The sequence below is a fragment of the Tenrec ecaudatus genome, chromosome 12 (assembly GCF_050624435.1).
Source record: "Tenrec ecaudatus isolate mTenEca1 chromosome 12, mTenEca1.hap1, whole genome shotgun sequence".
In the NCBI taxonomy this organism is placed as follows: domain Eukaryota; kingdom Metazoa; phylum Chordata; class Mammalia; order Afrosoricida; family Tenrecidae; genus Tenrec; species Tenrec ecaudatus.
In genome coordinates, this window is record NC_134541.1 from 99,933,383 (window position 1) to 99,952,407 (window position 19,025).

Consider the following 19,025-nt stretch of genomic DNA (forward strand, 5'->3'; position numbering starts at 1 on the left):
ACAAATGATTCTTTGATTTTCTCCTCTCTTCTTTCTGCAGAAGGGACAAAGCCAGTAGTTTCTTAGACAGCTGCATGCTAGCTTTTAGGACTCCCGCTGCTGCTGCCCACAGTAGGACTTAGAATATTTCCTTTGCTCTCTGTCTTCGCTCTTCTTCTTTGGATTTCAGCTTAGACAGCATCTCTTTAGAAGGCTTTCCCTGCCCCTCCAGCTTAAACCCTCGTTCTTCATGCTTTCATGCTTTGAGAACAGAAATAGCATAAGTGGGGGCTTTAAGGAACCCTGTTTTTTTCACCATATTGGAGGCTCGAAGTCAGAATTTGGGGCACCAGTTCCTGGGGCAAGCTCTCTCTCTGTCGACCCTGAGACAGGTCCTTCTCTCTCCAGGATCTACTCTTTGTCTTCTCGCAGGTCTTCGTGTGGTGTGACATCTGCCCCCCTCATCTCTGCCTGCTCCCTTCCTGGTTTGATTTCTTCTCTGCCTGAAAAGAGGTTGACTTCACGTGCATCCCATCAGGTCTCACGAGCCTGTCACAGGTGACCCCTCCCCTGGGTTATAACCGCAGGCACTGACGCCAGGAGTCACAGCCTAACTTTTTTTTAAAACAATTTATTAGGGGCTCATACAACTCTTATCACAGTTCATACATGTACATACATCAATTGTATAAAGCACATCTGTACATTCTTTGCCCTAATCATTTTTTCTCTCCTCTTTTCTTTTTTTACATTCTACTAGGGACTCATACAACTCCTATCACAATCCATACATATACATACATCAATTGTAAAAAGCACATCCATACATTCCCTGCCCCAATCATTCTCAAAGCATTTGCTCTCCACTTAAGCCCTTTGCATCAGGTCCTCTTTTTTTTTTCCCTCCCTCCCCTCTCCCCCCTCCCTCATGTGCCCTTGGTAATTTATACATCGTTATTTTGTCATATCTTGCCCTATCCGGAGTCTCCCCCACCTTCTCTGCTGTCCCTCTCCCAGGGAAGAGGTCACATGTGGATCCTTGTAATCAGTTCCCCCTTTCCAACCCACTCACCCTCCACTCTCCCAGCATCACCCCTCACACCCTTGGTCCTGAAGGTATCATCCACCCTGGATTCCCTGTGCCTCCAGCTCCCATATGCACCAGTGTACAGCCTCTGCCCTATCCAGCCCTGCAAGGTAGAATTCGGATCATGGTAGTTGGGGGGAGGAAGCATCCAGGATCTGGGGGAAAGCTGTGTTCTTCATCGGTACTACCTCGCACCCTAATTAACCCATCTCCTCTCCTAAACCCCTCTATGCGGGGATCTCCATTGCACAGCCTAACTTTTGAAGACGACAAGTCCAGCCATGACACTCCTCCCTCCACCCCCATGAGTGACAACCTTGGGAGACCAGTCGCCGAGGAGCTTGGGCTCGAAGCCCTTTGATCCGGCTGCTTGCTGACCCCCGTGTTAGTCCCGGTAGACGAGAGAAAATCTCAAGTTGACACCAGATTATGCAGCGACCACAGACCACCCCTTGTCAACTTGACACTTTCACACAGCTCTTTAACATAGATACTTTTCAGTCAGACAGTAATGAAATCATATCTGTACCTAACGGGATACAACTAAAATGCACACAACTCAACAGGTGCCGCCCTCATTTAAACATAACACTCCATAAGTGAACAAAACAGAAATACCCTATATTCATGTGAACACCTACACCACAATCCTCTGCACACATTCCCCCACTTATGAGAGGTTGAAAGCCAGTCACTTCATGCCCTTATCTGCTCAATTTTGGGTTACCCAATGTCTATACTGCCCACTAACATCAACCAGGTGCTCTGAGGAGAGCCATGCTCTTTGATGTGAAAAATCTTCATTCCAGGTTGAACCTGTGAAGATTGCATCCATAAGCAAAGTCAAATCAGGATAGACCACCCATAAAGCGAGCTCCAGGTCACAGGCTCAAATAGCTTATCTTCCTCTGGTCAGGTTCTGGTCAACTCAGTGTGGGCTGCCTCGCTTGCCCTCACCAAGGTGCCCACTGGTCACCTCACCTTTAAACCATGGGCCTGTCACAAATTATCAACAACCCTAGCCCCCTAGGGCTAGGTCATGAACTTCAGACCAGTCAGCCAGTTTTCATCTTCTCCTCTAGTCCCTGTGAACCAGGGCCATGGGTGTCAGTAGCCTCTCTGTTGCTGCTTTTCTCTCACTCCCACTCAACGAGTGGATTCAGGTGGTCACCTGGCAAGCATTTCAGGCTGCCACAGGCTACCTTTAATGTTCAGTCCTAGAGAGGAGAGTTTCTTCATGGCTCCAAAATTTTCCAGCCTCAAGCACAAACCACTTGTTCAAAATTCACAAATCCAAATAGTTACCTTTTTTCTCTCTCCAATCTGTCAACAGCCTCCTAGGCAAGTCAGTTCACCTTCAAATGTCCTGAACACTCAAGACACTGGGTGGGGCTTATCCTTGTAGAACCTTCTTTGCAGGAGTGTCCTAACCAGTTAAATCCAAATTTAATGGCAGAAGACAAGGCTTACAAACTCTCTATTTTCATACTTCCCAGTAATCATTTTTATCAATCATTATGTCAACAATAATAAGCAGAAGAAATCAGTATAAACTTAGTACAACCAGATCCTGAACTTAATTGTTAAAACAGTCAATATTCAATCCTTATCCATCTTATCTTAATCTTTATCTAAACTATTCATTTGATATGGAAGTATGGGGCCAGGCATTCTGTCAGTCATTTTGACTGTCTGTTAGCTGTTTTCACTAAGCAGCAGGTCTCTGGGAAATTCAAACAGCAATTTCGCCCCCTGAGCTCAAAATATACATTAATCACATTCATTTTCACCATTTCAAAGAGGAATAACAAACGACAAAAACCAAACAAAATAATCAAACTTTAACTTGCCATATTCTTTCCAGAAGACAACCCAGTAACCTGCATGGACATTTTTTACTTCTGGCTAGCCAAAGAAGAAACACTACCCTGAGGCAGAGGTCAAACAAGCATCCACTCTCCGTCTTCATGATTTGTTTCTCTGGTCCTCCACTCCCAAGGTACCATAATGTGTTAGTCCGGGTAGACTAGAGAAACAAAACCATAGACATTCAAATGTGTATAATAGAGAACTTTATATCAAAGAGTAAAACACCCCAGCCCTGTCCAGATCAAGTCCATATGTCTGATACCAGTCTATAAATTCCTCTTCAAACTCACACAACACATGCAATGGCGCTGAGTCCAGGACGGTCACAGGACAGTGGGTGGAAAGTCTTGTGGATCCATTCATGCTGGAAGCATCCGAGTGTTGGCATCAGCGCAGCTTAATCGTCTCAAGTTGACACCAGATTATGTAACTCCCCCCGCCCCCCGCCCCATGCAGAGGGCTCTCATCAGTGGAGCTGGAGCAGCTCAGACTCAAACTCACTGGGAAGTTCCTTCCTCCCAAAAGGCCCCAGAGTCTTTCAACCAGCTTGCCCGAGGCCTTAAAGGGCCCACAAAAAAGGGATGGAAACCTAAAGGCCTTTATCCCTGCCTGGGATGCTTGTTGTTGGAGAAGAGCCAGGACCCCCTTCCCCATGAGGTCTTGCCCTGTGGGTCCCGGATACAGAGTCTTAGAGCCTGTGACTTAACCCCTGGGCTACACTTCAGACTCCTTAGTGCAATGCTCATGCAATGGGCTGCTCACCGAAAGGTTGGAGATGAGCATCTTCCTGGAGGCACCTCGGAAGAAAAGCCTGGTGACCTTCCGAAAAGCCAGCCACTGGAAACCCTATGGAGACCACATACAGGACCATCTCGGGGCCATCTCAGGGACCACAGGACAGCAATGGCTGGGTGGTCTCGTGGCCTGGCTTGCTCCTTGTTTGGTGGGGATGGCCATGGTGACTGCCTGACCGGTGGTGCAGAGGCATGCGTGAGGGCCTCAGGGGCTGCCAGCCAGGGTGCCTGCCGGGGACACTGCTGACCTCTTCTGTGATTCCGAGGCCTCCTCTGGCCCTGCAGGGTGGGAAGCAGGTGGGGCCTGGTCATCTGCATGGTAACGAGTCCACCAGATGAGGTGTGTGGAGGGCCGGGGTGGGCGGGGTCAGCAGTGCCCATGTGAAGCAGCTGAGGGTGGCAGGTGGAAGGCAGGAAGGTAGTGACAATGACCCCAACTCAGTGGCTGACTGGCATGGCACCCGTGGGCGAGGAGCTGGCCTCACTTCTTGTTCTGACAGGGCAGCCTAGATGTCCCTGGGACAGGGGACTGGCCCCTCTGCGCCACAGGCTCAGTGACCGAGTGGGGGGTGACCCAAGGCATTTCGCAGCACTGGCCGAGTGACAAGCACGGCACCCCGAGAGGGATGTGCAAGCAGGAGAAGGTGCCCAGCTGGCATTTGTCCCAGGGCCCAGCTGCGTGACCCAGGGCTGCGGAGCCCACACCTCCCCAGGGTGACTGGGGCTGAGACCAATGCCATCCGTAGGGCTCTCATTGACTGATGTCCAGAAGGAGATTGGTCTTCTTCGTCCATAGCTTCCACTGGCACACAGGTGATTGGCTGCGCATGAGGTGCAAAGGAGGGGAGTTGAACCCGGTCTTGGGCATGGAGGGTGAGGCGCCCACCACTACCCTCTAGCTCTCAGCAGAGACTCAATAAAGAGGAGAATCCCATCTCAGGTCGTGCCTAGGTCCCTGGGTCCTAGCCTGCCCTGACGGGTGCTTCCTGGGGCTGCCTGGCTCCCAGGGTGGGGAGGCACTGCTGGATGCCCACACCTTGGTAATGGCTCTCCCAGAAGTCCTGGCAGGTGGGTGATTTCCAGCTTTCAGGTAAGCGGAGGCCTCCTGGACCAAAGCTGCTCTGGGCTCTGGCTCGCCTTGCAGTGCTGGCTCAGAGCAGAAAGGAGAAGGCAGTGCTGGTGTCTGGGAAACAGGCTCTCTGGGCATCAGGCACCCGCGGAAGGCATGTGCCAGCCTCATTGTAGATGAAGACTCTGTGGCCTAGGGAGGTGAAGAGGCTTGCCAGGGCCCCACAGCTGGGTGGTGGCCATGCTGGGACCTGAAGCCAGGCCCTTCCCTACCTCACAGCTGTCCTTGGCAACTGCCAGTTGTGGGGGAAATGCCAGCCCCCCACAGCTAATCATGGGTTTGTTAGGTGTAATTATACGATTGAGATATATAAAGATTCTAGTAAAGTCATAGAGCGCATGAGAGATAAAAGAGATTGAAGTAATGGAGTCAGACACATTTCACGGTAGGTAGCATACTCACCTCAGCCCTGCTTGGTGGTCCACGTTGAGAGAGGGGGGTGGGAACAGGGAATGAGGACAGGAGAGGAGAGGGGGAAACCAGCAAGAGGCCAAGAGGGAAGCCTGAGAGAACTCTCTATTGCTAACCCGGGCCTACATACCTTTGGGAGGGCATGCAAACCCCCTAATTACAGGTAAAGACATACGTCACAGGAAGGGGTTGCACTATCTATCGGCTATACAGCAATGAGAGGGGGACAATCTAGGGACATTCACGCAATAAGAAGAGGAGGGATTAAGGGTATACATGTGACAAGATGGGCTGATCCTAGATTAGAATGGCAGCCTAATTTTGGATGTCACTGGGCAGGTTTGACCTGTTCTGTGGATCTCCATAAAAACCACTATCAGCAGGGTGTAAACCCCACCTACAGGGACCAGACTGATGGCTGCAAGACTTTAAGTAGTAGCCCATTGTACTTAACAGCAGGGAGCCAGCCCTACCTGTGATGGGACCCCACAGGAGTCTGGCAACTGATTGCCCCCATATGCTGACCTCCCCCCATATGCTGAGCCCGCACAGCCTCTACTGTTTGGCATGTCTTTGGGAGAGACAATGCTGGGGAAAGTCTCTTTATAATCCCCACAGCCAGGCATTGAGCGGGACAGTCTGTTCTGTGGGCAGTTTGTCTGTGGTTCTGTACAGGTGTCAGGCTGGGAGGGTGGATCTGAGAGACAGAGTGGCCAGGCCCTCCTGGTGTGTGTGTGGGGGTGCTGCTTCACAGACCAGCTCCCTGGAGCTCACCCCCCTCACCCCATCCCCACCCCTGTGGCATAGATATTGTAAATCTTTGTGTAACAGAACAAGGGAGATGCAGATTGCGATCAGGAAAGGGCCACAGCAGGGCTGTGTCTTCTCACCCTGCTGTCTCCTCTGGAGATACATATGTTGTCCACGAGCCTTCCCCATTCCTAGGCCACCTTCTTCTCCAGACAGGGTAGCTCCTAGATCCTTGCTCAGTGTGCAGACGCAGCAACCGTGAGTCCCATGTTTCTGGGTTCAAACCAGGCAGGATCTCCTGGTTCTGTTTGTCTTGGAGTGTCTCGGGTCCTCCATGAGCACAGTGAAAGGTCCTCCTTCTTCTCATGTCACTGAGTTTGTTATGAGTCACAACGTCGAATGCCTTCGCATGTCAGTCAAACACAGGCAAACATCTCCCTGGAATTCTTTGCTTTCAGCCAAAATCCATTTCTAGTAATGAAATCAATCCCTTGTTCCATGTCCTATATTTGGTTTAAAGAAGACTTTCCAGAGATCGGTTTAGTTTAACCATTAAATATTATTCCAGGGCTGTCCAGTTGTCTACAGATGGGCATTGGGTCCCCATCACGCACTCCCCTCATTCACGATGATATGAATCCCACCCCACCCCCACCGCCTTTGGTGCTTGAAACCTGATCCCCTCGGCCCTTCATGATCACATATGTTGGTGTGCTGCTTCCATGTGGGCTTTGTTGCTTCTGGGCTTGTTTACTTTCAAGCCTTTAAGACCCCAGATGCTATATCTTTTGATAGCCGGGCACCATCAGCCTTCTGCACCACACTTAAGCATACATTCGTTTTCAACGTTTATGTGGGGAAGGTGATCACACAATGATGGTTTTTGTTCTTTGGTGTCTGCTACCTGATCCCTTCAACACCTCGTGTTCACTTAGGCTTGTGTGCTTCTTCTCTGTGGACTTTGTTGCTTCCGAGCTAGATAGCTGCTTGTTTGCCATCTGTAGACAGCTGGACATCCCTTGCAGAGGGGTAGTGGGGAGGAGATGAGTCACTCAGGGTTCAGTGTAGCAACAATGAAACTCACAACCTTCCTCTAGTTCTTAAACGCTTCTTCCTCCCAACTATCATGATCCCAATTTTACCTTGCAAACCTGGTTAGACCAGAGGATGCACAGAGGTACAGATAGGATCTGGAAACACAGGGAATCTAGGACAGATGAACCCCTCAGGACCAATGGTGAGAGTGGCGATACTGGGAGGGAAGGGGGGCGTAGAAAGGGGGAACATATAACCTCCTCTCTGGGGATGGACAACAGAAAAGTGGGTGAAGGGAGACGCCGGGCAGTGTAAGATAAGATAAAATAATAATTTATAAGTTATTAAGGGTTCATGAGGGAGGGGGGAGCAGGGAGGGAGGGGGAGAGAAAAAAGGAAAATGGGCTGATTCTAGGAACCCAGGCAGGCGGAAAGTGAATTTTGAGAATGATGAAGGCAACAAATGTATAAGTGTGCTTTACACAATTGATGTATGGATGGATTCTGATAAGAGTTGTATGAGCCCCAATACAATGATTTAAAAAATATTTCGGGCAGTAGTTTCAAGAGCTCGTTCCACCGTCATGGCTTCAGAAAGTCTGGAGTCAGGAGTAGTTTCCACTCTGTTCTGTATTGTCTCCATCTTGACTGATCAGGATCCTTTATTGGCATCTCATAATGTTCAATAACGGGGGTCAGTACCATCTCGTTCTCCTGTTCTCAATGCAAAGGAAGCAGTTATTCATGGGGAAGTAGCCAAACATTCCTGTTTCTGTTGATACGGGTGAAAGGAGACCAATCGTGCCTTGGATGGATGGCCAAATGCGTGCCTTTGAGACCCTAGGTATTATGCAGCAAACGAAGAGGCAGAATGCAAATCCCAAGCACGTCAGCAATGGACTGAGATGGCCCATGCAACCATGACCCCAACCTCTAAACCAGGGCGGGGTTTTTGGTTTTGCTTTTTACATTTGGATCTGTGTAACATTATTTGCAGGCCACACTGGTCACACATTTGACTAACCCACCCAATTGAGATGGCTGGGACTGTCCTCTTCGCCGAGGTGTGTGATGTTAGCCGACACTGATGCTTCCTCAGGCCGTGAACAGCCCGTGCCCACCCTGCTCTAAATCAAGGAACCAGATCCCAGGGGCCTTTGGTTATATAGAAGCAGCTTCGGCTGAGACTCTTTTTTGGGGGGGAGGCAGGGAGGGGCAGGATTCATTGTATAATACACAGGAGCCCTGTGGCATAGCGGCTACACAGTGGGCTGCTAACTGCAAGGTCGGCAGTTTGAAACCATCCGCTGGCCCTCGGGAGAAAGCAGGCCATCTCTTCCCCTCCACAGTTAGTCTCGGAAACCCACGGGCAGTTCTACCCTGCTGCTTAGGGTCGTTGTGAGGTGGCCTAAACTCAGCGGCAGTTTATTTTGGAGTTTGGTTTGATTTATGTGCATATCACACAACTTCAGCCAATTCGACTTGTTTTAAGTGTGCCATTTATTGCCGCAAATGATAGCAACTGGCTGCACAACTCTACCCTAATGCATTCGATAATTTCCACCACTGCTGACCCTTCTCTCCTCCACCTCTGGAAACCACGAGTAAACCTGGTTCACTAAGTATTTGCCCTTTTCTATCAATGAGATCAGACCAGCTTTGTCCCTTTTGATTGATTCATTTCACTCAGCATCCTACAAACTCCACTCATACTTCTACCATGTATCGAGATTTCTTCTAATTCTGATGCCACATTCTTCTGCATATCATCCGGCTTCTCTAATTATTCCCTCAGCATACAGATTATATTGGTATGGTGGGAAGATATAACCATATGGCACACATTTTCTGAGTTTAATCACTCTTCTCTTGATCTGTGTACAAGTTCTTCGTGAGCACAGTGAAGTGTTTGGGAATTCCCATTCTTCACAATGATGCCCTTCCAACCTACAGATTCACGTGCATTTGCACCGTCAATGAAACACAAGCAAACATCTTTCTAGTGTTCTCTGCTTTCAACCAAGATCCATCTGACATCAACAATGACACCCCTTGTTCCATGTCCTGTACGCCGTCTGGCCTGAACCCTACCAGCTCCCTGTCAATGTGCTGCTGGCTGATCTTCAGCAATTTTACGGGCATGTCATGTGATATCAGAGATGCTGTTCTTTACCTTGAGTAGTCTGTTCCTGGGAATGGGTGCAACTATGGATCTCTTCCAGTCCGTTGGCCAAGTAGCTGCCTTCCAGATCCTGGCATAGATGAGCGAGTGTTTCCAGTGCTTCATCGGCTTGCTGAAACATTTCGATCGGTTTTCCGTCAATTCCTGGCCCCGTTTTTGGTCAGTGCCTTCATGAAGCTTGAGCTTCTTCCTTCAGCACCATTGGTTCTTGCTCACATGCTGCCTTCTGAAAAGGTGGACTCTTGACTGGTTTTCTTTGGGACACTGGCTCTGTGTAGCCTTTCCACTTCCCTTGTGCTGCTTCGCCCAACAGTCGGTATTTGGCCCTTGGAAAGTGTCGATGTTGCAACCTGGGGCTTGAATTATTTCTCGAGTTCTTTCAGGTCCAGGGCTGCTGAGCGTGTTCTTTCTACCTGTTAGGTTTCTAGCTCTAGGTCTTTGCACATTTCATTATAATATTGGGCTTTGTCTTCTCAGGTTGCCCTTTGAACTTTTCTACTCAGCTCTTTGACTTCATCGTTTCTTCCATTTGCTGTAGCTAGTCTATGATTTAGAGCAAGATCTAGAGTCTCTTCTGATGCCCACTTTGAACTCTTCTGTCTCTCCTGGCTTTTAGTGACCTTTGCTTTCTTCATGATGGTTTTGATGTCGTCAGCTCTTCCGTCATTAGTGTTCAATGCAGCAAACGGTTCTTGAGATGTTTTCAAAATTCAGGTGAGATAGACTCAAGGCTGTATTTGGGCTCTCGTGGACTTATTTTACTTTTTTTCAGTTTCAACCTGAACTTACATATGGGCAATTGATGGCCTATTTCATAGTCAACCCTAGACTGGTTTTGATTCCATCATCTCTTCCCATTGATGTACTCAATTTTTATTTCTGTGTATTATATCTGGAGAAGTTCGTGTATATATAATCACCTTTTGTGTTGTTGAAAAAAGTACTTGCTATGAGAAAATCATTGGTAGTCTTGCTAAATTCGATCCTCAATTTCCAGCTTCATTTCTCCAACTACAGTTCTTTCCTGTTTCCAACATTTGCATTTCAATTGCCAATAATTATCAATGCATCTGGATTGCCCATTTCTGACTGAAAACGTTTGTAGCATTTTTAAATGGCTTCATAACTAGCTTTAGTGTTTGGTGCAAAAATATGAATATGATTGGGTTCTGTTAAAGGGTGATAGATATAATGCTATCACAGACAGCATTGTACTTCAAAATAGATCACGAAATGTCATTTTGATAAACAATGCCTCCTTAGCATGTAATTCCCGGCCTAGTCAACCATATGATCTCCCGATTCAAACTGGCCAATGCCCCAGTGCATTTCCACTTGCTCAGGCCTAGGAGATTGCCCTTTGCGAGCTCGATTTCACTTTTGATGGCCCCGTACTTTCCTAGTCATACTCCGTACAGTGCAAGGTCCAGCTACTCATCAGTATTTGTTGCTGTTTCTTCTCAGTGTGGGTTGTGTCCCATCAGCAAGTGAGGATTGCGAAGCCTCCACTCCCACAGGCTTGCTCTGTTCACATCACATGGTCAACTGTACTTTGAAAATATGGCCAGAGTGTTCCTGAGGGGCAAGGATGGCAAGACTTCATCTTATGTTCTTTGGACATGTCAGAGAGGCCAGTCTCTGGAGAAGGACATCACACTTGGTAAGTAGAGGGACAGCCAAACGGATGGAGGCCCTCGATGAGATGGAGCGACACAGTGATTGCAGCCATGGGTTCAGACCTAGGAACGGTTGTGAGGATGGAGCAGGGCAGCGTTTGGTTCTGTTGTGCATGGCAGGCCACTGACGACTCGATGACCCCCAACAACAGCACGACTACTGGCTGAGCCCATTGGATGCATGCACCGATGTTGTGTATCCATCCGTTTGAATCTGCTGGTTTGTTTGCTTGGTGTTTGGTCATCCTATTGCTGGGCTATCAATACTCACTAGTTTGTTGGTGAGCCTTTAGGGCCTTCCCACCGTCTGGCCTCTGTGAATAGTGCATCGAGTGAGCACTGGGCTCTTGCAGTCTCTGCTTTTGAGACTTGTGGGCACGTACCTGGCGCGGGGGGCGAGGGGGGTACCGCTGGGCAGATGGTCCCTCTGCTTTAGTTTTTGGAGAAGCCACCACACCGTTTTCCACAGCAGTGGCGCCGGTTTGGATTCCCTGAGCAGTGCACGAGGGCTCCGATGCTCCACGTCCACGCCAACACGTGCAACTTTCTTTTAAAAACCTTAGCCATGCTAGGGGGTGTGAAACAGTATCTCGTTGTAGTTTTGATTTGCATCTCTGATGATTAATGAACATCTTTTCATCTGCTTGGTGGCCTTTCAAATGTTCACTTGGTGAAATGGCTATTCAGGTCTTGTGCCAAATTTGTGATTGGGTTGCTAGTCTTTTGTTGTCAATGTTTTATATGTATTTTGGTTATTTTATTTTTACTGAATATATGGTTTCCAAAGATAATCTCTCAGTTGGTAGCTTGTCTTTTCTGTTTTAGGCCTTTTAGTGAAGAAAAGTTTTTTGTTTTTTTTAATGAGGCCTGTGTTATTCTGGGCAGGCTAGAGGAAAAAAATCCAGGGAGACTCATATGTGTGTAAGAAAGAGCTTTATATAAAAGAACAATTGTATATTAAGAAAACATCCCAGCCCAGTCCAGAGCAAGTCCGTAAGTCCGATATTAGCCCATATGTCCAATACCAATCTATACATTCCTCTTCAGACTCACGCAACATGTGCGATGACACCAAATGCAGGAAGACCACAGGCCAGTGGGTGGAAAGTCTTGTGGATCCAGTGTCAGTGGAAGCATCTCAGTGCTGGCGTGTGTCTCCCCGTGGCTCCTCCAGCTCCAGGGCTCTAGCAGAGCTCCACGTGTCTGTCTTGTCAGCAGGAATGTCTCGCAGGGAGTGTGTCTCTGGCCTCCAGTGAGTTATTTATCTCCATGGCACCTCCAAATGAGGTCATCAAGCTGCGACCCGGTTGACAGGTTAGACTCCACCCCTTCGCAGTTGACAAGAGATTATGTAAGTGCCACGAGACCTTATTAATTTTGCTTTTCGCTGCTTGTGCTTGTTCTGATATGATTCTTTGTGACTGCTGCCCGCGCTTTTTCTCCGAGGATCCGATGGTGGGAGGGTGCACATTGGTGCCCTTCATTCACTTGAATTTTGTCTTCGCGCAGGGTGGAGGCCTGCATCTGTTCTGTTTTTCTGCGTGTGGGAATCCTGTTTTCTCGGTGCCATTTATCGAAGCGACTTCTTTCCATCTAACGGCCTGATCAATGTCACGTCCTCACAGGGTGCCCGGGAGGGGCCCGCTGCTGTGGGCTCTGGGCCTTCCTCCTTTTCGTTGACCCTGCGCTTTACCTAGCATGACGCTCTCCTCCAGTGCGGGTGGAGAGCTAGGCCAGGGCTGGGTTTTTGTGGAGCGAGAGTGCCGGGGGCAGGGCATCGGGGCTGTGGGAGTGACGATTCCTATGGGCCACGGGATCCCTGTGGGAGAGAGCAGGCACGTGGGAAGAGGATGGGTTCACGGGCGGCGCAGGCTGAAGGTCTTGAGGACGCTGGAGAGATGTCGCAGCAGCACACTCAGACAGGGCCTTCCAGTCGACGCCGGCTCACGGCGACCCTGCAGGACAGGGCAGGACCACCCCTGTGAGTCTCCGAGCCTGTCACTCTTTATGGGACTAGAAAGCCTCCTCTTTCTCCCACAGAGCGGCTGGTGGTTTTGAACTGCTCACCTGGTAGTAGCAGCAGAGAAGCTCTCGTCTTGAAGAGGCCCGTGTGGATTGAAGGAAAGGCCCTGGGCAGGAGAAGTTAGGCTGTCGGTGAGCCCGGTGCTGAGCCTCGTGAGGGGAGGGGCCTAAGAGGAGGCCTAGAGGGTTCTACGGTTGATGCTTTTAGTGTCAAAGGGATTGGTGCTTCTAAGGTTGGGAGTGGAACTCGGGACCGGGGAGATCATGGGCCCTGGAGAAAGAAATGGAAAGGCCCACCAGCCTCCACTGGAGAGGGCTGCCGGGGAACCGGGTCTTGGGAGATGGCCAGGAAGCCAGGGGCTTTTCTGAGGAGAGGCTGAGCGTAAGGGAACGTGGCTGGCACACACAGGGTTCTGCAGGTGGGGAGGGCCGGCAGCTGGATAGTCCAGGTGTGGGCAGGATGGCCAGGCCCCTGTGCCTGTTCCTTGCCTTTCAAGCTTCTTGGCTTCAGGCGGCCAGGACCATCTGCGCATGCCCATTTCTCCCCTTCACCTTCACTGGCTGCCCTGTGCTGGCGCAGCCTGCATGCCACTGGGTTTCTGGAGGCTGGCTTATGTGAGGAGCGCCAGGCCTCTCCTTTGAGGTACCTGTGGCGGCCTCGGGCCAGGCTTTTGGGAGCAGTTGAATATCTGTGCGCCCCAGGCGCACTGTAAGAGAAGGGGAGACAGAGGGGGTGCCGTGTGCCCCTCCTCATACCACAGAGCCCCTAGAACAATCTGTGGGTCATGACCCCTTTGGGGTTGAACAACCCTTTCACAAGGGTAGCCTAATTCGTAACAGTAGCAACAAAAATAACTTTATGGCTGGGGGTCACCACCACATGAGGAGCTGTATGAGAGGCACGCGGCCTGAGGAAGGTGGGGACCCACTGCCCTAGAAGGATGACTTGGCCTTTCCTTTGGCTCCCCAGCCCCATAGCACGAGGCTCAGGGCTGCAGGGACACCCCCTTTGTGGTGGCCCCACTGAGACCAGGACACCCCTAGGACTCGAGGGGCAAGAGCCATCTCAGGATGGTTCCCAACTACTGCCATTGACCAAGTGCCCTGACCCTGCAGGGTGGGTGGACGCTATGACAGGGACCATTTGAGTTGCAGCTTAAATGCCACTTTGGCCTTGTCCCATGGTTCTCCACGAGTCACGGCTTTGCACCCTGTCAGAGGAGCCCTGGAGGCACAGTGGTGAAGCATTCGACTGCTAACCCAAGGCCAGTGGTTTGAACCCACCCACTGTCCTGAGGGAGGAAGATGTGGCAGCCTGCGTTTTTCTAGAAGCCTTAGAAACCGGAGGGGGCTGCTCTGTTCTGCCCGATGGGTGGCTGAGTAGGACTTGACTCAATGGTAAGGGGTCAGTGGTCAGGGGCTATCAGGCCATGTCCACAACCTCTGTAGCTATCCTATCTGCAGGGATGCTCCCACCATCAAGCACACAGGCTGCTCACTGCCCCTCTGCACACAGGGCAGCCTGCGGCACAGAACCGTCCTGACCCGGCGTCAGCAGCATCGGGCTTCAGAAGCCTGGTCCAGCTGTCCTGATTCCTGGCTCTGCTCTTCCCATTTATTCCTCAGGCAGGCAGGCAGGGGCAGGGGCACACCTGTACCAACTTGGGCCCTTCACCCAGGAGAGCCCCAGGAGGAGGAAGCCTTACCTGTCTTGTCCCCTTGCCTGGCCAAAAGGCCTGAACCGTCCGCTCTGACTCACAGCGACCCTTCCGGGCAAGGTCCGGACGCCGCCGCCGCCGCAGTCCTCAAAGCAGCTGCTGGGGTCCAATTCCTGCACTTGTCAGGTGGCCGGAAGCACTTAACGAGCTACACCCAGGCTCCAGTGTGTTGTCCCTACTGCCACCAAGTCCATGCTGACGCAGAGTGACTCCTTCTCCGTAGGAGCAGCTGGTGGGTTTGAACCACTGAGCTTGCCGTTAGTAGCCCGACAGCACCACCACCCAAGAGTAACGTTTCACATATGAATTTACAAATAGGAACCCCTAATGACGTGTTTTCCTGGACGGCAGTTGACTCTTCAATTTATCCAGTTTGCCGAATAACATACTTAACTCAAAATGGGAATTTGCTACTTTTTGGTTCAAATAAAGCTGGTGTATTTGCCACCTCTGCCTGGAGGTGAACCGCGTGCCGGAGCTGCACTGCCTCGCAGGCCTTGCTCGGCCAAGCTCTTTATGGAGGCAGACTGTCAGGACCTTTCTTCTGTGGTTCCTTGTGAGCATAAACTGATGCCCAAGGGTTTCATGTCGAATAGTGAGAGACCTTTCTCGAATACTTCACAAGGTGCCTCTTACAAGTTCACTTAAGTGCCCAGCTGTAAAAAAGACCCAAACCCAAGACTCGAAACAGAATCTGTTATAAATCTGGTTTTATTTTGCCATTGCAAGTGGTGTGTTTCAACCAGAGTGTAACAAAATGACCACAGCTTATTTAAAAAGAAAGTTTTAATACAAGGTTTTAGAAAATTAAACACATTTGTTTAAAAAGTTTATTGTGTAAACTGTAACAGAGGAGGGTGGCACCACCAGTCAGAGCATGTTTGTTTTGCATACATCTGGTCCTTATTTACATATTGACTGCCCCCTGTGCCCAGAGGCCATCTCCCTTGGGAAGCAGGGTAAGGGTCCTCCAGGAGACATGATGTGACCACTGCAGAGAAAGATGCTCTTTCTGGGTCAAACCCTAGATCCTAAAATCCAGGCTAGCTCCTCCCCGGAGATGTTGTGATGGGGCTCCTGACTGGATGGGCATCACCTGCGTCCTCTCCCGGGGTCGGTGAGGGCACTGCTCCCACCTAATAGTGGGTTATTGAGCACTGAGCTGCCCACGTGTCCTGTCCCTGCAGCCCCCAAGGCAGCCAATTAGCTCCAGGAAGGTGACTTTCAAGTGATGATGGATCAGCACTTAGGCACCCGCTGAGCAGCAGGCTCCTTGGGCCCTGGAGGGTGAGGGTGAGGGGGGTGTCTTCCCTCCTAGCAGATTCTACTGGGCCTGGAAACCAGTGTGGTGCTCAGGGTTTAGGGACAAGAGCAGGCAGGGATCCCACAGGCTCACAGCATGGCATTGCTCACACGTGGCTGAGGAGTGGGCATTCCGGGGGTTGCCTGGCAGCTTTCTCATGAGTGTGGACAAACGCTGGCAGGGTGCATCCACGTCACGCGCTCTTCAATGCCACCCTCCCATTGATCCAGATCCCCCAGCTGACTTTTGAAACATAATCAAGACTGGCTGTAAGAGAAACGTAAAATGAACTTTGAGACACCGAGATGTTAGCTAAAATATACAGTGCTACAAAAACCCACATGGAAGACGCGCACTAGCCTGTGTGATCACGAGGCTTGAGTCAGGTATCGGGCATCAAAGAACAAAAAACCATATCGTTGTGTGTTCTCCTTCCCTATATGATCACCGAGGAAAGCTGATGGTGCCCGGCTATCAAAATATATAGCATCTGGGGGTCCTAACAGAAGGGTCACAGGGAGGAGACAAGCCAGTCAGGGTGCAGTATAGCAACTTTCCTCTAGTTCTTAAATGCTTCCCCGCCCCCCAGCCCCGTCATGATCCCAATTCTACCTTACAAATCTGGCTTCCAGAGGAGGTACACTGGCACAGGTAGGAACTGGAAACACAGGGAACCCAGGACAGATGGTGAGATTGGCGATACCGGGAGGGTGGAGGAAGGGTGGGGGAGAAAGGAGGAACCGATTACAAGGATCTACATATAACCCCTTCCCTGGGGGATGCACAACAGAAAAGTGGGTAAAGGGAGATGTCGGACAGTGTAAGATATGACAAAAATAATAATTTATAAATTATCAAGGGTTCAGGAGGGAGGGAGAAGAAAAATGAGGAGCTGATACCAAGGGCTCAAGTCGAAAGCAAATGTTTTGAGAATGATGATGGCAACAAATGTTCAAATGTGCCTGACACACAATGGATGGATGGATGGATGGATGGATGGATGGTGATGAGTTGCACGAGCCTCCAATAAAATGATTTTTAAAATATAGATACAGTGCTACAGTTGTGCAACCTGCACAGCAGCCAATCTGGAAAAACAAATATTTAATGCTTGCTTGAATGAAATAGCGCACAACACTGATTGGCCACAGCATTTCCCAGGACAGGTCTGCTTGGTGGTGGCAGCTGGCCTCCCGCAGGGCGCCTGTCGCAGGTGAGACTCAAGCGACCCTGGCAGGACTTCTCAGGCAGAGATGGTGAACGTCCCACTCCAGTTCCAGGCTCAGAAGCCAGCCTGTTTCTGGGGTCACCTTCAGGCCTTGCACATGACTGCTTTCAGAGTATAGGGCCTGGTTGGAAGAGGCCATCGTGGAAGGAGCTGAGGGGTGGGGAGTGTTCTCTGGGCTGTGCAGGTGGAGCTAAGTCCCTAAGAGAAACTTAGCCCTTGACATGAGGGGTGGGGGTGGGGTGGTAGGACAAGGCCTGGGACCCTGCGATCTGGTTCAGTTTTGAGGATCTAGACAGGCCCCCATGTTGGGGAGGGAGAGGGCAGTTTCTCAGCTGTCACCTGTGGGCATCAGAAGACAGAGGCCAGCCTCTTCTGGGCCTTCTGCCAGGTGCCTCCCACTGCAAGTCTTGGGGGCTTGGAGTAGGTGAGTCACTGAGGGGCAGTGAGTCTTTGGATCCAGGCTGAGGGTGGCACTCAGTCCTTTAGCTGGGGGACTCTCTGCCTTTTTTGGGGAACCAGGTGGCCCCACACGGCAGGACTGTTTTGGGGGGTGTTCCCCAGTGAAGGCTCTGAGGTGCTGTGGGACACAAACCATTAGCCAAGTGGGTCTCCTGATCACTGAGGGGTGCAGGTGCAGCGGAAGGGCCCTGGTGCGGGATGCAGGGCGATGGGGAAGCACTCAAGGGGGCAGAGCCCAGGCAGCACAGACCACAGCCTGCATGGCAGGGGCAGGAACCCTTTGGCGCTGGGCTGGGTGGTGCACAGGGTGCACACGAGGCCGGCGGGTGGCCTGGGTCCTCTCCCCTCCCAGGGGCGAGGGGCTTCCCTGCAAGGCTGTCCTCTGCGCACTGAAACTGGTCCACAAGTTGGTCTTCCAGCCTTTCCTCTACCGGACTGTGTTCGGGGCTGTTCACCCCTCGGCGGCGGCCAGCTGGTGGGGACATTTCCATGATTGGGGTGGGGGGGCACGGAGGTCCTGGCCACGCTGTCTGCTGTCTGTCCCGGCCCCAAGCGATGCCCACGAATGGTTTCCCGGGGAGCGCGCAGGGAGAACGCGCTTCTGTGGGCTAGGCCTGGTCTCCCACTTGGGCAGGTCTTTCCTGAGGCCGACAGGGGGACCGACGTCCACGGGAGCGCCTGCGGCCCTCGCGGACCCCCCAGCTTGTGGCAAGCAGGGACACCCGATCTGTCCAGCTCTCAGGGCAGGGACCATGGGCGGCGGAGACTGGCCAGTTTAATGGGGTGTCTTGTGACCAGCGGGGAGATGTGGTCTCGAGGGTCACCGGCGGTCCATGGGACCCGTGTCTGGGGCGCTGTTGAGGTCAGAGGTCGCCACTCTGGGGTTCTACGTTGCGTGTCTCCCTGGGGTGGCCTCGGGACAGCTTGGGGAAACGGGAGGCCACTTTGGGGCGACTGTTCTTGTTGAGTGGTTCTCCGGGAGGCGTGACGTCACTGCAAGACAGGGAGGATCTGATTATGTCAGCGCTCCAGGTTCACGGGCTACAGGTCAGGTGTGAGACCCCAGAGGAGTGGGGACCCATGTTTCTAGGTAAATCCTCACCCCCACCCCCAGCTGTGTGTATGGACCCTGCTTTGGGGGTAAGAATGTTCCAGCTGTGATATTTGGTCCCGTGTTCTTTGGGGTGTTCCTAAGGGACAGGACACCTAGGGGCTTCTCAGAGTCGGATGGCCAGGGGACCGCCTGTGTAACAGCCTGGCACAGGAAGGGTGGTGGTGCGAGACTGACCTACCAAGAGGGTCTAGACTCGGCCAGACACAGGTCAAGGGCAACAGGGCTTCCCCCACAGCCCAGAGGGGGTGTCCCAGCGGCTACAACAGAAA

The 19,025-nt window shown here is 51.3% G+C and overlaps 1 protein-coding gene across 1 annotated transcript in view; it reads right to left on the reverse strand.

Moving 5' to 3' along the window:
* Nucleotides 1–15,357: 15,357 nt before the first annotated feature.
* The window catches only part of SNX29 (sorting nexin 29), a 499,345-nt gene continuing 495,677 nt past the window's right edge, over nt 15,358–19,025 (reverse strand). Inside the window, exon 21 of the mRNA XM_075564274.1 lies at nt 15,358–18,635. Coding sequence (XP_075420389.1) covers nt 18,506–18,635 — 130 coding nt within the window. The 3' untranslated portion in view covers nt 15,358–18,505. The remainder of the gene's footprint in view (nt 18,636–19,025) is intronic.